A 13,495-nucleotide genomic window follows, 5' to 3' on the forward strand; every position below is an offset into this window, starting at 1 on the left:
CATTCCCAATATGCGCTGGCTGATGTCGGGGTAGCATGAGTACGAGCCTTTTTTTTTTTCTTTTTTTTTTTGCCAATGCCCGTGATGCCACCCCCCACCACGATGCCACCCCGGGCAACCGCCCGTGTCGCCTGTATCAAAAACCGCTACTGCTCCCCGAAACCCTGAACTGGAATTAATGGATGGAGGAAAACAGTTAAAAATTCCTGCTTCATTCTGTTGGCACATTAGAGTGGATTTTATATAAATCACATCACAAAAGACGGCAGTAATATCATCAAGTGAACTAATCCATAATTTTTTGTTCTGTATTTTTTTTTTAATTAATTAACATTAAAACAGGAAAATCTGCACACATGTGGAGAGAGTCTGCACCAGCAGTGAAGCACACAAAAACAAGACATGCACACTAACTTACTGTTTTAATATTTGCTATCATCATGTTATTATACATGATATATTAACGCAATATCAATGTTGTGTTAATATATTAACAGACGTTTACAGGATAGCTAAGGATATAATTAAATGTTTGTTAAGTGATTGTGACGTTGGATGTTAAAGGGTGGAGGATATGCAGGATGAGCTCCAGGGAGGATGCAGTCTAAATGCAGACGTGTCGGGACTATCAGCAGCAGATAAGCGGTACAACTTCACTTTTCCTAAAATGGACTCTAACAGCCAAAGGTCCTGAATCTGCCCTCATGGTGCATTCACATGATCAGACAGATTTAGTTCAGCTGTGATCTCCTAATTTGGTCCACAGAGAGTCTTTATAAATATCACCTGCTGTGAGGAGACTGCAGTTCTCCATCAGCTTCAGCAGGAAATCTCTCTCACTTAGTTTGTTCTCTCCTCTGACTGCCAACGTTCTCCACCCTAAAGCATGGGCGACTCTCTGATGGCCGAGTTTGGGAAGGCTGCTCCTTACCTGAGGAAGTCTGAGAAGGAGCGTCTGGAGGCTCAGACCAGACCCTTTGACATCAAGACTGAATGTTTTGTAGTTGACACTAAAGAAGAATATGTCAAGGGAAAAATCCTGAGCAAGGACGGAGGGATGGTGATGGTCCAGAAGGAAGATGGAACAACGGTGACAGTTAAGGAATCTGACACTCACCCCCAGAACCCACCCAAGTTCGATAAAATCGAAGACATGGCAATGTTTACATTCCTCCACGAGCCCGCCGTGCTGTTTAACCTCAAAGAGCGTTACGCAGCCTGGATGATCTATACCTACTCCGGGCTCTTCTGTGTCACCGTCAACCCCTACAAGTGGCTTCCTGTCTATGATGCTGAAGTGGTGGCTGCCTACAGGGGGAGGAAGAGGAGCGAGGCCCCTCCTCACATCTTTTCCATTTCTGATAATGCCTACCAGTACATGCTGACAGACCGGGAGAACCAGTCGGTCCTCATCACCGGAGAATCTGGAGCAGGAAAGACTGTGAACACCAAGAGAGTCATTCAGTACTTTGCCAGCATCGCTGCAGTTGGTGGTGCAAGCAAAAAAGACAGCAGCAAGGGGACTCTGGAGGATCAAATCATCCAGGCGAACCCAGCACTGGAGGCCTTTGGCAATGCCAAAACGGTGAGAAACGACAACTCGTCACGTTTTGGAAAATTTATCCGAATCCATTTCGGCACGAGCGGTAAGCTGTCGTCTGCTGACATAGAGACGTATCTGCTAGAGAAGTCACGAGTTACCTTTCAGCTAAAGGCCGAAAGGAATTACCACATATTTTACCAGATCCTGTCCAATCAGAAGCCAGAGTTGTTGGACATGCTGTTGATCACCAACAACCCATATGACTACTCCTACATCTCCCAAGGAGAGGTAACAGTTGCTTCCATCAACGACTCGGAGGAGCTGATGGCCACCGATGGTGCCTTTGATGTGCTTGGCTTCACTCCAGAGGAGAAAATGAGTGTCTACAAGCTAACCGGTGCCATTATGCACTATGGCAACATGAAGTTCAAACAGAAGCAGCGCGAGGAGCAGGCTGAACCTGATGGAACTGAGGCTGCTGATAAATCAGCTTACCTGATGGGGCTCAACTCTGCTGATCTCATCAAAGGGCTTTGCCACCCCCGAGTTAAGGTAGGAAATGAATATGTCACCAAAGGGCAGAGTGTGGACCAAGTTTACTATGCCATTGGTGCTCTGGCTAAGTCAGTGTATGAGAAGATGTTCAATTGGATGGTGGTGAGAATTAACCAATCACTGGACACCAAACAGCACCGTCAGTACTTCATAGGAGTGCTGGACATCGCCGGGTTTGAGATCTTTGATTTCAACACCTTTGAGCAGCTGTGCATCAACTTTACCAATGAGAAACTGCAACAGTTTTTCAACCACCACATGTTCATCTTGGAGCAAGAGGAGTACAAAAAAGAAGGAATCGAATGGGAGTTCATTGACTTTGGCATGGACCTCCAGGCCTGCATAGACTTGATTGAGAAACCTCTGGGGATCCTGTCCATTCTGGAGGAAGAATGCATGTTTCCCAAAGCTAGCGACCAGACCTTCAAGGCCAAGCTCTATGACAACCATCTGGGTAAGAACAAGATGTTTGAGAAGCCTCGGGCAGCAAAGGGGAAAGCAGAGGCCCATTTTGCCCTTGTTCACTATGCTGGGACAGTGGACTACAACATCGCTGGCTGGCTGGTCAAAAACAAAGACCCCCTAAATGAGACAGTGGTTGGTCTTTATCAGAAATCCTCTCTGAAGCTTCTCAGTCTTCTGTTTTCAAACTATGCAGGAGCTGATGGAGGAGACAAGGGAAGTGGAAAAGGAGCCAAGAAGAAAGGCTCCTCCTTTCAGACGGTGTCTGCGCTTCACAGAGAAAACCTGAACAAGCTGATGACAAACCTGAAGACCACTCATCCACACTTTGTCCGCTGTCTGATTCCTAATGAAAGGAAAACTCCAGGAGTCATGGACAACTGCCTCGTGATGCACCAGCTACGCTGTAATGGGGTCCTGGAAGGCATCCGGATTTGCAGGAAAGGTTTTCCAAACAGGGTGCTCTACGGAGACTTCAAACAGAGGTACAGGATCTTGAATGCATCCGCCATCCCAGAGGGTCAGTTCATAGACTGCAAGAAAAGTACTGAAAAGCTGTTAGGATCGCTGGACATTGACCACACTCAGTATAAGTTTGGTCACACAAAAGTCTTTTTTAAAGCCGGCCTGCTGGGTACACTGGAGGAGATGCGAGATGAGCAACTCTCTCGAATCATCACCAGGATCCAGGCCAATGCCCGAGGGCTCCTCATGAGGAAGGAGTTTATTAAGCTTGTGGAACGTAGAGATGCCCTGATGGTCATTCAGTGGAACCTTCGGTCTTTCCTTGGGGTGAAAAACTGGCCCTGGATGAAACTCTTCTTCAAGATCAAACCCCTGCTGAAGAGTGCAGAGTCTGAGAAGGAGATGGCCAACATGAAGGATGAATTCAACAAGCTAAAGGAAACTCTGGAGAAATCAGAGGCAAGACGAAAAGAACTGGAGGAGAAAATAGTGACTCTCCTCCAAGAGAAGAATGATCTGACCCTTCAGATTCAGTCTGAACAGGACACCCTAACAGATGCTGAGGAACGCTGTGAACAGCTGATCAAGAGTAAGATTCAACTGGAGGCAAAGCTAAAAGAAATGACAGAAAGACTGGAGGATGAAGAGGAGCTGAACGCTGATCTGACAGCAAAGAAACGCAAGCTTGAAGATGAATGTTCAGAGCTGAAGAAGGACATAGATGACCTGGAGCTAACGTTAGCCAAGGTGGAAAAAGAGAAACATGCTACAGAGAATAAGGTGAAAAACCTGATGGAGGAGATGGCTTCACAGGATGAGAACATCGCAAAGCTAACCAAAGAGAAGAGGGCGCTGCAGGAGGCTCACCAGCAAACTCTGGATGACCTGCAGAGTGAAGAAGACAAAGCTAACACTTTGACCAAAGCTAAAGCTAAGCTGGAGCAACAAGTGGATGATCTGGAGGGATCGCTGGAGCAAGAGAAGAAAGTCAGGATGGACCTGGAGCGCTCAAAGAGGAAGCTCGAGGGAGACCTGAAACTGATCCAGGAGAACTTGATGGACTTGGAGAATGACAAGCAGCAGCTGGAGGAAAAAATCAAGAAGAAAGACTTTGAGGTCACCCAAATAACTTCAAGACTAGAAGATGAGCAGATTGCATCAGTTCAGCTCCAGAAGAAGCTCAAAGAAAGCCAGGCAAGAATTGAGGAGGTGGAGGAGGAGCTGGATGCTGAGCGAGCAGCCCGGGCCAAGGTGGAGAAACAGCGTTCTGATCTTTCCCGCGAGCTTGAGGACATCAGTGAACGTCTAGAGGAAGCTGGAGGAGCCACATCAGCTCAGGTGGAGCTGAATAAAAAGAGAGAAGCTGAGTTTCAGAAGCTGCGTAGAGAGCTGGAGGAATCAACCCTGCAACATGAGGCCACCGCTGCCACCCTGAGGAAGAAACATGCCGACACCGTCGCTGAACTGGGAGAACAGATTGATAACCTTCAGCGTGTCAAACAAAAACTGGAGAAGGAAAAGAGTGAGCTGAAGCTAGAGCTCGATGACTTGTGCTCAAACATGGAAAATGTAGTGAAGACAAAGGCAAACTTTGAGAAAATGTGCCGAACGATGGAAGACAACATGAATGAGTACAAGAGCAAATGTGAGGAGGCTCAAAGGACCATCAATGAGCTGACAACCCAGAGGGCCAAGCTCCTCACTGAAAATGGTGAGCTTGGCCGGCAGCTGGAGGAGAAGGATTGTCTGATATCACAGCTTACTCGAGGGAAGAACTCGTACAACCAGCAGATGGAAGATCTGCGCAGACAGCTGGAGGAGGAACTAAGGGCAAAGAACGCTCTCGCCCATGCTGTTCAGTCTGCTCGTCATGACTGTGATCTGCTCCGAGAACAATTTGAGGAAGAGCAGGAAGCCAAGGCTGAACTGCAGAGAGCTCTGTCTAAATCCAACACTGAAATCTCTGCATGGAGGACCAAATATGAAACGGACGGCATCCAGAGAACTGAGGAGCTGGAAGAAGCAAAAAAGAAGCTTGTTCAGAGACTGCAGGAGGCCGAGGAGGCCATTGAGGCTGTGAACGCAAAGTGTTCGTCCCTTGAGAAAACCAAACACCGGCTCCAAAATGAGATTGAAGACCTCATGCTGGACCTGGAGAGATCTAATGCGGCATCCGCAGCACTGGACAAAAAACAAAGAACCTTTGACAAAGTCTTGGCAGAGTGGAAGCAAAAATTTGAGGAGTCGCAGTGTGAGTTAGAGGCATCTCAGAAAGAGGCTCGATCTCTGAGCACTGAGCTCTTCAAACTCAGGAATGCCTATGAAGAATGTCTGGATCAACTCGAGACAATGAAGAGAGAGAATAAAAATCTCCAAGAAGAAATCTCAGACCTCACTGACCAGCTGGGAGAAGGTGGCCGCAGCGCCCACGAACTAGAGAAGATCAGAAAGGAACTTGAACAAGAAAAGGTTGAGCTACAGTCGGCGCTGGAGGAAGCTGAAGGTTCCCTGGAGCATGAAGAGAGCAAGATCCTCAGGGCTCAACTGGAGTTCAACCAAGTGAAGGCTGACATGGAGCGCAAGCTGGCCGAGAAAGACGAGGAAATGGACCAGGCCAAGAGGAACTACCAGCGTATGGTGGAATCACTCCAGTCCTCTCTGGAGTCCGAAACCAGGAGCCGAAATGAAGCCATGAGAGTAAAGAAGAAGATGGAAGGTGACCTCAATGAGATGGAGATTCAGCTGAGCCAAGCTAACAGGCAGGCAGCTGAAGCCCAGAAACAGGTGAAGACCCTCCAGGCGTTCCTGAAGGACACTCAGCTGCAGCTAGATGACACGCAGCATGGCAACGATGACCTGAAAGAAAACATTGCTCTGCTTGAACGCCGAAACAACCTCATCCAGGCTGAACTGGAGGAAGTGAGAGCCGCACTCGAGCAGACTGAGAGAAGTCGGAAACTGGCCGAACAGGAGCTGACCGAGGCAACGGAGCGAATGCAACTCCTGCACTCCCAAAACACCAGCCTGATCAACCAGAAGAAGAAGCACGAAGCAGACCTCCTACACCTGCAGTGTGAGGTGGAGGAAGCCATACAGGAGAACCGCAATGCTGAGGAGAAGGCAAAGAAGGCGATCACAGATGCAGCCATGATGGCTGAGGAGCTGAAGAAGGAGCAGGACACCAGCGCCCATCTGGAGCGCATGAAGAAGAACATGGAGCAGACCATCAAAGACCTGCAGCACCGTCTGGATGAGGCCGAGCAGATCGCCATGAAGGGTGGCAAGAAGCAGCTCCAGAAACTGGAGGCTCGCATCAAAGAGCTGGAGAATGAGCTGGAGGCAGAGCAGAAGAGGGGAGCCGAGTCCATCAAAGGGGTTCGCAAGTACGAGCGCCGCATCAAAGAGCTCACCTACCAGACCGAGGAGGACCGCAAGAACATGGCCCGCCTCCAGGACCTGGTCGACAAGCTGCAGCTGAAGGCCAAGTCCTACAAGAGAGCGGCCGAGGAGGCCGAGGAGGCGGCCAACATCAACATGGCAAAACTACGCAAGCTGCAGCACGAGCTGGAGGAGGCGGAGGAGCGGGCCGACATCGCAGAGTCGCAGGTGAACAAGCTGAGGGCAAAGACTAGGGATGGATCGTCTAAAAAGGGCCTGGATGAGTGAGGAACAGGAACAGGAAGTGCACATCGCAGGTGAGAAGAGTCAGTGACATAGTCAGAGCTCTGTAAACAATACGGTCTATCAGGTTTAATGGAACCCTAATAAATAATGTCCAAATAATGTTTATGCATTTTAATTAAACATTTACAAACAGAAAGAACAAATAATAAGATCATAAATAATGTTTAATAACACTACAGACCTAAGAACCTAATCAGTTTTAAATTCATTACCACAGCTATTGTAAAGTTAAACCACAACACTTTAGCAATTTTCAAATTTTCCATCAGTTTGAGTTGAATAGTTTCTGCTGATGAAAAGTTCTTCACACTAACATGTTATGGATTGTGTTTATTATTTTAAAACAACTGATCTATTAAATATATATACACAGCATTAAAACACATGACATTAATGCTGTTTTACTCATGAGTGTGTATAAATCCTCATCTGTGGCCTTAACAGCACAGATTTGTTATTTCTGTATTTTTGTCATGTTTATGTCATTAATGTTTGAATCTGTTTCCTCCCACAGATGTTCCTGAAGTTGAAGCTGATACCATCACCTCTCTGATCAGTAATTAGTATTTGATGTATTGATTATTCTACTGATCATGAGTTCTCTGAAGCTTTTCATTCACTTAATGTTTAGGATGTTTAGTATGTTTATGCTCACTCCAGTAAAACACATCTAGCATCACAGAGACTGAAATAAATGAAGTTCTGCTTCCATACTGTTGTTTTAAATTTGGTATACCTGCAGCTGAGGATTTTAAACCGATACTTTGGGTTAATTGACTGTTTCAGGTTCGTATTCTTCTCTGATTCACAGTTTTGAAATGATTTTCAGAATCTCAGATTTTCCTGTTTCAGCAGTTTTCAGTCAAATCTAGCGATCTCTTTGCTTTGATTCTTTCTCTGCTGAACTTTGTTTGTTTGCTTTACTGCATTTCTTTTTGCATTTCTGAAGTGTTGATGTTATTAATGTGAACATCAATAAAGTCCCATCTGATTCCTGAAAACTGATTTCTGATTTCAAATCACGTGACATCAATAAAACTGAACTTTTAACTGATGATGTTTGAAATGTGAATCAATCTCAAAGCTTGTGTGTGTGTGTGTGTGTGTGTGTGTGTGTGTGTGTGTGTGTGAGAGAGAGAGAGTGTTTTGGTACCATGTTTAGATATCTTATGGGGACCAAATGCCCGTCCCCACAAATTTGAAGGCATGTTTGAGGCTCAAAATGTGGTTTTAGTGTCAGGGTTACAGTTAGGTTATAGTTAGGCATTCATTTTAGGCTACGTCCACACTAGCCTGGATGGATTTGAAAACGGCGTTTTCGTCTGAAAACGGCGTTTTCGTCTGAAAATGCTCCGCGTCCACCCAAGCGTTTTCACTCGTTTTCAAAGAGTTGTGCGTCCACACTAAAACGGCCGAAAATGCTGACGTTGCAGAAAACGCTGTCTCAGTGTGGACGGGAGGCCAAATAGGAGAGAAAACTATACGTTTTCAAACGAAAACACAGTAGTGTGGACGTAGCCTTAGATGGTTAGGGTACGTGCTTAGGGAAAGGGTTATGTCAATTAGATGTTCTCACAGGATATGCAAACAAGTGTGTGTGTTTGTATGTGTGTGAAAAACAATTTATATATATATTTTATTCCAGTGGTTGTTATTTTTATTATTTCTTTTTTTAAATTTAAGTGTGAATTTTACTTCGTAATTATTCTCAGAGTTTATTCAGTGTTTTCACACATGAAGCTTCCAGCTGTGACAGATGTGCAAACATCTGTAAATGTTCACACATCTGTCACAGCACAGAATTCAGATTTTTTGGAGTTATGGATTATCTTTAGTTTTTGTCTCACTGAACCTGTTGTTATGGAAATGTGTGTGTGTGCAGTGAGACGGTAGTATTTATCACTTACAGGAGGAGGACTGACCTCTGCTGTTCATGGACACCAGCCTTGTCCCAGATGTTCCAGTCTCTGTGAGAATGTAACCTGTGTGTTTAGTTTGCAGTGTGAGTTCATCTGTGCCTGACAGTTTGTGGAAATGAGGACTAAACGATGCCGTGCTGTGATTGGTTCAATCTGTCCTTCTGAGGGCTTGCTCCTGCAGCTGGTACCTGCTGAGAGGCTCAAACTGAGCATGTGTAGTGTGGGTGTATCTGATTGGAGGAATTCGATTTTCTGTTGCTGTGCATTTATTATTTTTTTCTGTAGTAAAATATTTTTTATTTTCTTGTCCTCTTTAAATTTTATTTTAGTTTTTGGTCACAGCAAACAATCAGGAGCAAAACTCAAACTTTCTTTTCAAACTCGCTTTGAATCATCGTGCTTTTATTTTGGAGGCGTAACCATAGTTTCCGGTCCGTGCTGACCCGGTTCAGCTTGACAGAGCGTATTTAAGCTGCGGATCCAGCTGTGGGTCCAGCTGTGGATGACGGAGGGACCTGTGCACTCTGCAGACTCTACCTGGCCTCACGCACCCACACGAGCACACACACACACACACACACACACCTCCTCCTGTTCCTCCGGCTGCCATCATGCGGGAACCCCGCAGCTGGACCCGGAGGTTCGGGCCTGCGGTCCGCGGCAGACCGGTCACCTACACTGGGGAGAAGAAGGCGCAGCTGGCGGCCAGCGCCAACCGGAAGTGGGTGAGGCTGGCCACAGTGGCGGCGTACGTGCTGAGCGTGTCCGTGGCCGCCGTGGTGCTCGCGGTGTACTACAGCCTCATCTGGAGACCCGGACCCGGTCAGAGCCGGGACCGGACCGGGAGCCCCGGGGCCGAGCACAGCCGGGGAAAGCCCTCCGAGTGTGACGTCGATACGGGCGGTGACGCCACTGATAACAGATCGATGGCTGACCTGCCTGCTGACGGTCACGTACCCGTCACCGCGCTGAGCGCGGAGGTGTCTCCGGTCCTCGCCCCCGGACCCACCGGACCTCCTGGGGCCGGGCAGGGCTCCACCTCTCCGGCCGCCGTCACCGCGGAGGATCCGTCCAACCTGCCGACCCACCGCGCCGCCCGACACCGGGAGCCAGCGCCCTCCGCCAGCTGGCCGGAGGCGGACTCCGCCGGGTCCGGGTCCGAGGACTTTACTGGATACCAGTGAACCCTTTCACAATAAAAGCTCCTGTGGATGCTGAGAGAAGTCTTCCATCGGTCCAGTTATTGATGATTTATGACTTATTTTTATTGATTATTGTTCAGTTTGTGTTTCTCCGAGCTTCTCATTAAAGGAGCATTTCTACAATAAACGAGTTTCTGTATACGTCAGGTGCTCCTTTTCTGTCACATGATCACACCTGAGACAGGTGCTCCTGAGGAGCTGATTGAGCTCATGTTGCTTATTTGCTGTTCTTGTGAGTGGGGTCAAAGTTCAGACTACAGAGGGTTCAAGCTGAAGCTGTGTTGGATAAATGTGTTACTATAAATGAGAACGATGACGTACGCTGAGCAAATATCAAACATTTTAAAACTGAAAGACGAGCTCGTCTCACACAGGTGAGCTCAGGTTTCCACTCCACACAAAGACTCGTCACCAGAGAGCTTTAATGAGAACATTTAATCCACGCTTATTTATTGTCTGTGCTGTGCTTTTTGTAGTTTTTGCTTTGTTCATCTTTTCACTAGTTAAACCCAGGTTAAACCTTTAATCCCTCTGAGTTTTTAGTTGTTCCCTAATCCTCCCTGTTTCCTTCCCTGAATAATCCATCTGGAGTTCCAGATGGATTTGTATTTAACAAACACGAGAATTTTTTCTTACATTAACAGGAAAAAAATTATTTTATGATTTATCAATAATGAAAACTACAAAATTAAAATGAGTTCCAGAAAAGTTGGGATGCTTTTAAAATGTAAACAAAAACAGAATCTCATATTTTATTTTTACTTATTAATAAAAACATCAAATATTTAAAGTGAGTAAATGAAAAACATGAGCTCACACTGTCACACACACACACACATACACATGCACACATACACACTCACACACAGACACAGTGTGAATAAAATGTGTATATTTGTACAAATCGTTGTATTTTGTTGGGGTTTTTTACATTCATGAAAGTGAAATTTTTTGGTTTGGGATTTTTTTATATATCATCCTTGATGGGTGTAAAGACCAGCTTCATAAACGATTTTCTGTTTGTTTGTGAAATCTGATCATTTGCCCCATCAAAACTGAGAAACCTCTGTGTGGCAGCCATCTTTGTTTGGGTCAAGACAGCAAACAGAATCTGAAGGTTTGTGATTGTCGTCACGAAGTCGAGGATTCAAAGCAGAGAGATCCCATCAGATTCCTGGAATCTGATGTGGAGACAGACTTGCTGTTTGACAGGAAGTAGGAGAGGCCGCACATTTCCATGCCTCAGTTAATGACCTGAAAATCCTGTTTACTGCTTCCTGTTTGCAGGACTGAGATAAATAAATCTGCATTTATCAGAATACCACCGTGTGACTTCAGGAACGACGCTGTTTCCACAGCTGTCAGAGCTCAGCATGGATGGCTAATCACAGATCGATTAATGCAATTGATTAGAAATAATTTAAAACCTATTGACAGGAAATAAACAGAGACAGCATTTGTAACTAATGAAGGGTTTGTCTTTCAGCACTGTGTCCCTCTAATTTGGCCCTTCTGTCTCTGAGCTTAGGAGACCAGCTGCTGCACTTTGAAGCCAGATGCTGGAAAGAATTAAAAAATATTTAATAAAATTATTAGAAAGGAAAAACTTGACCTGCTTAAAGAGACATTGAAAAACACACACGTGCTCCTCAAAACCTCGATGTGAAATGATGTGATTCCAATAATTTTATTAAATAGTTTTTAGTTCTTACTACAGCCGGGTGGCCTCACTTATTCGATTCAATGTGCACTTAGTCAGAAATATTATTATTGTCATCATTTATCAGTACATATCCATAATTTTATATCTATGTATACAAACATAGCTGATACTTGTGAGACATCATCAGAGGTGGAAGCATCACAGCAGATGCCTTTGTGTCAAAGTAACTGAGGCTTAGTGTGTTTGCCACGAAACGCTTTCTCTGTATCTTACAGAGAAACTCAACAGAATGTCACCTGGCAGAAAGTTGTCAATATATGCAGCAGGTTCAGCTTTTTCAAGGTTACTCAGTGGTCTGGCGTTATTATGAACGACGCAAGTCCGGTTCTGTAAGGTCAAGCAATGCATGATTGATCCAAAATGTTTGGGAGTGGGGGAATCAACCACTGATCTCAGCACAGCCATTGAAGGTGCTGAGCCGACCTTGGTCAAAGATGCTGCTGTTTTTCAAGAGGGTGATCCAGAGGCGGTCATCCTGTTCCAGGACCAGTGTCATGCCATTCGAGGTGCTGCTGTGTGGTCCCACCGTGTCCTGGACCGCAAACATGTTCTCACTGTTCTTCATCAGTGCTGCATGCATGGACTTGGAGTTTCCAGTCATCCTGGTGAAGCGGATGTAGTAGAGTCCATCGATGGGGGCAGAGAAGATACCTGCAGTCATAGAGAAGGGATAAATGCCTTAAAATACTTCTTGATGGCGTGGGCATGAGATACTTCAAATGAAACAAACCACACACTCCCTGCTATGATCCGATCGCTGCTTTTACCCTAAGCTGACCAGGTGTATCGCACCTGTGTTGGCGTTGTAGCCATTGCCGATGTTTGTTGTCACCTTCTCAAACACGAGCCTGGTGTCGGTGTCATGCGGCCCCTGAAATCTCGACTCCAAGCTGGTGTTTACAAGCAAGGCCGAGAACGCCACCTGAGCTGTACCTGTGGGAAGTCAGGTTTGATGCAGGTTAGCTCTCTCTGTTCACCTCAGTCTTCAGTTTTGTATTCACTGGGAGGGGGCGCGGATGTGATCTTCGCCCCCTCAGATGTTTCAGGTCCCTCTGACAGTTTTATCCTTTGGGTTTTGTGTCCTTTCAGAGACGTTTTTACAAATAAAAAGGACTCATGAATTCAGCCTTGAATAGGTCAATAACTGATAACAGCATTAATTTGGATGCATTATTATTTTTGGAACAATGAAAATTTATTGCAAAAACAAAATGAACTGAGCTGAACAAACTCAACAACAAACTGAACAAAGATGTAATTTACATTTTATAACATGATTCATAAATCGTTTTCAGATGGATTTTGCAGACGGGGCATCGCATTTGCAGCAGTTGAATAGGATCCTTTTGCAATGTTTGCACGATGCGCACTGATTCCGCTTTTTGGAAGGCTCCTCCTCCTCCTGCACTTGGCCCTGGGCTTGTAAGACCTGGCTGGCTACAAACGGTGTTCTAGGCAGGTGGCTTCTCTTCACCATGGTCTGGGTGGTGAGGGCTCTGCCAACCTGCTCTATGAACAGACTGTTGTGCTTTGCTCTGTTCCAGTCTGGCTCCACAGCAGTGAAGAGGACAAAAGCATTGTAGCAACTTATGTCAATCATGTGATATAGCAGACATGGGCCAGCTATGTGTGGAGTAGGTGCCACAAACCTGCAAAAGAAAAAGAAATGATATAGTTTTTAGTTCTTACAATATATATTCTCAATAGCATTCACACCACTCTCTTATATGAATCCCAGCACATCAAGACCATTTTTAAGGTGGTTAGCTGTTTTATTGTCATTGTCATGGTTCTGGGTCGGTGACCCAGTGTTTTTGATTTTGTACTCTTATTTTTGATATTATGAATTATGACAGTTTGTTTTGGTTTCCCAAGTGTTCATTCTGTGCTCCCTCTGTTTTCCGTCGTCCCTGCCTGCGTATCCCCTCTAGTGTGGTCAGGT

At 45.7% G+C, this 13,495-nt stretch overlaps 2 protein-coding genes across 2 annotated transcripts; both read left to right on the forward strand.

The window, feature by feature from the left end:
* The first annotated feature begins 886 nt into the window (after window positions 1-886).
* Window positions 887-7,632, forward strand: myh6 (myosin, heavy chain 6, cardiac muscle, alpha). Its single transcript, XM_039598570.1, has 2 exons — window positions 887-6,720; window positions 7,224-7,632. Exon 1 carries the CDS (start codon window positions 887-889, stop codon window positions 6,689-6,691), a length of 5,805 nt encoding a protein of 1,934 aa, XP_039454504.1. The 3' UTR covers window positions 6,692-6,720; window positions 7,224-7,632.
* A 1,607-nt stretch (window positions 7,633-9,239) lies between these two features.
* LOC116330495 (putative transmembrane protein INAFM2) lies at window positions 9,240-9,812 on the forward strand. The gene has a single exon (XM_031752842.1). The coding sequence runs from the start codon at window positions 9,240-9,242 to the stop codon at window positions 9,810-9,812; it is 573 nt and encodes a 190-aa protein (XP_031608702.1).
* Window positions 9,813-13,495: the final 3,683 nt, after the last annotated feature.

This window comes from Oreochromis aureus, linkage group 15 (genome assembly GCF_013358895.1).
Source record: "Oreochromis aureus strain Israel breed Guangdong linkage group 15, ZZ_aureus, whole genome shotgun sequence".
Lineage (NCBI taxonomy): Eukaryota > Metazoa > Chordata > Actinopteri > Cichliformes > Cichlidae > Oreochromis > Oreochromis aureus.

Coding starts and splice junctions, on each gene's coding strand:
- LOC116330495 (XM_031752842.1), top strand. CDS start 9,240: ATGCGGGAACCCCGCAGCTGGACCCGGAGGTTCGGGCCTGCGGTCCGC.
- myh6 (XM_039598570.1), top strand. CDS start 887: ATGGGCGACTCTCTGATGGCCGAGTTTGGGAAGGCTGCTCCTTACCTG.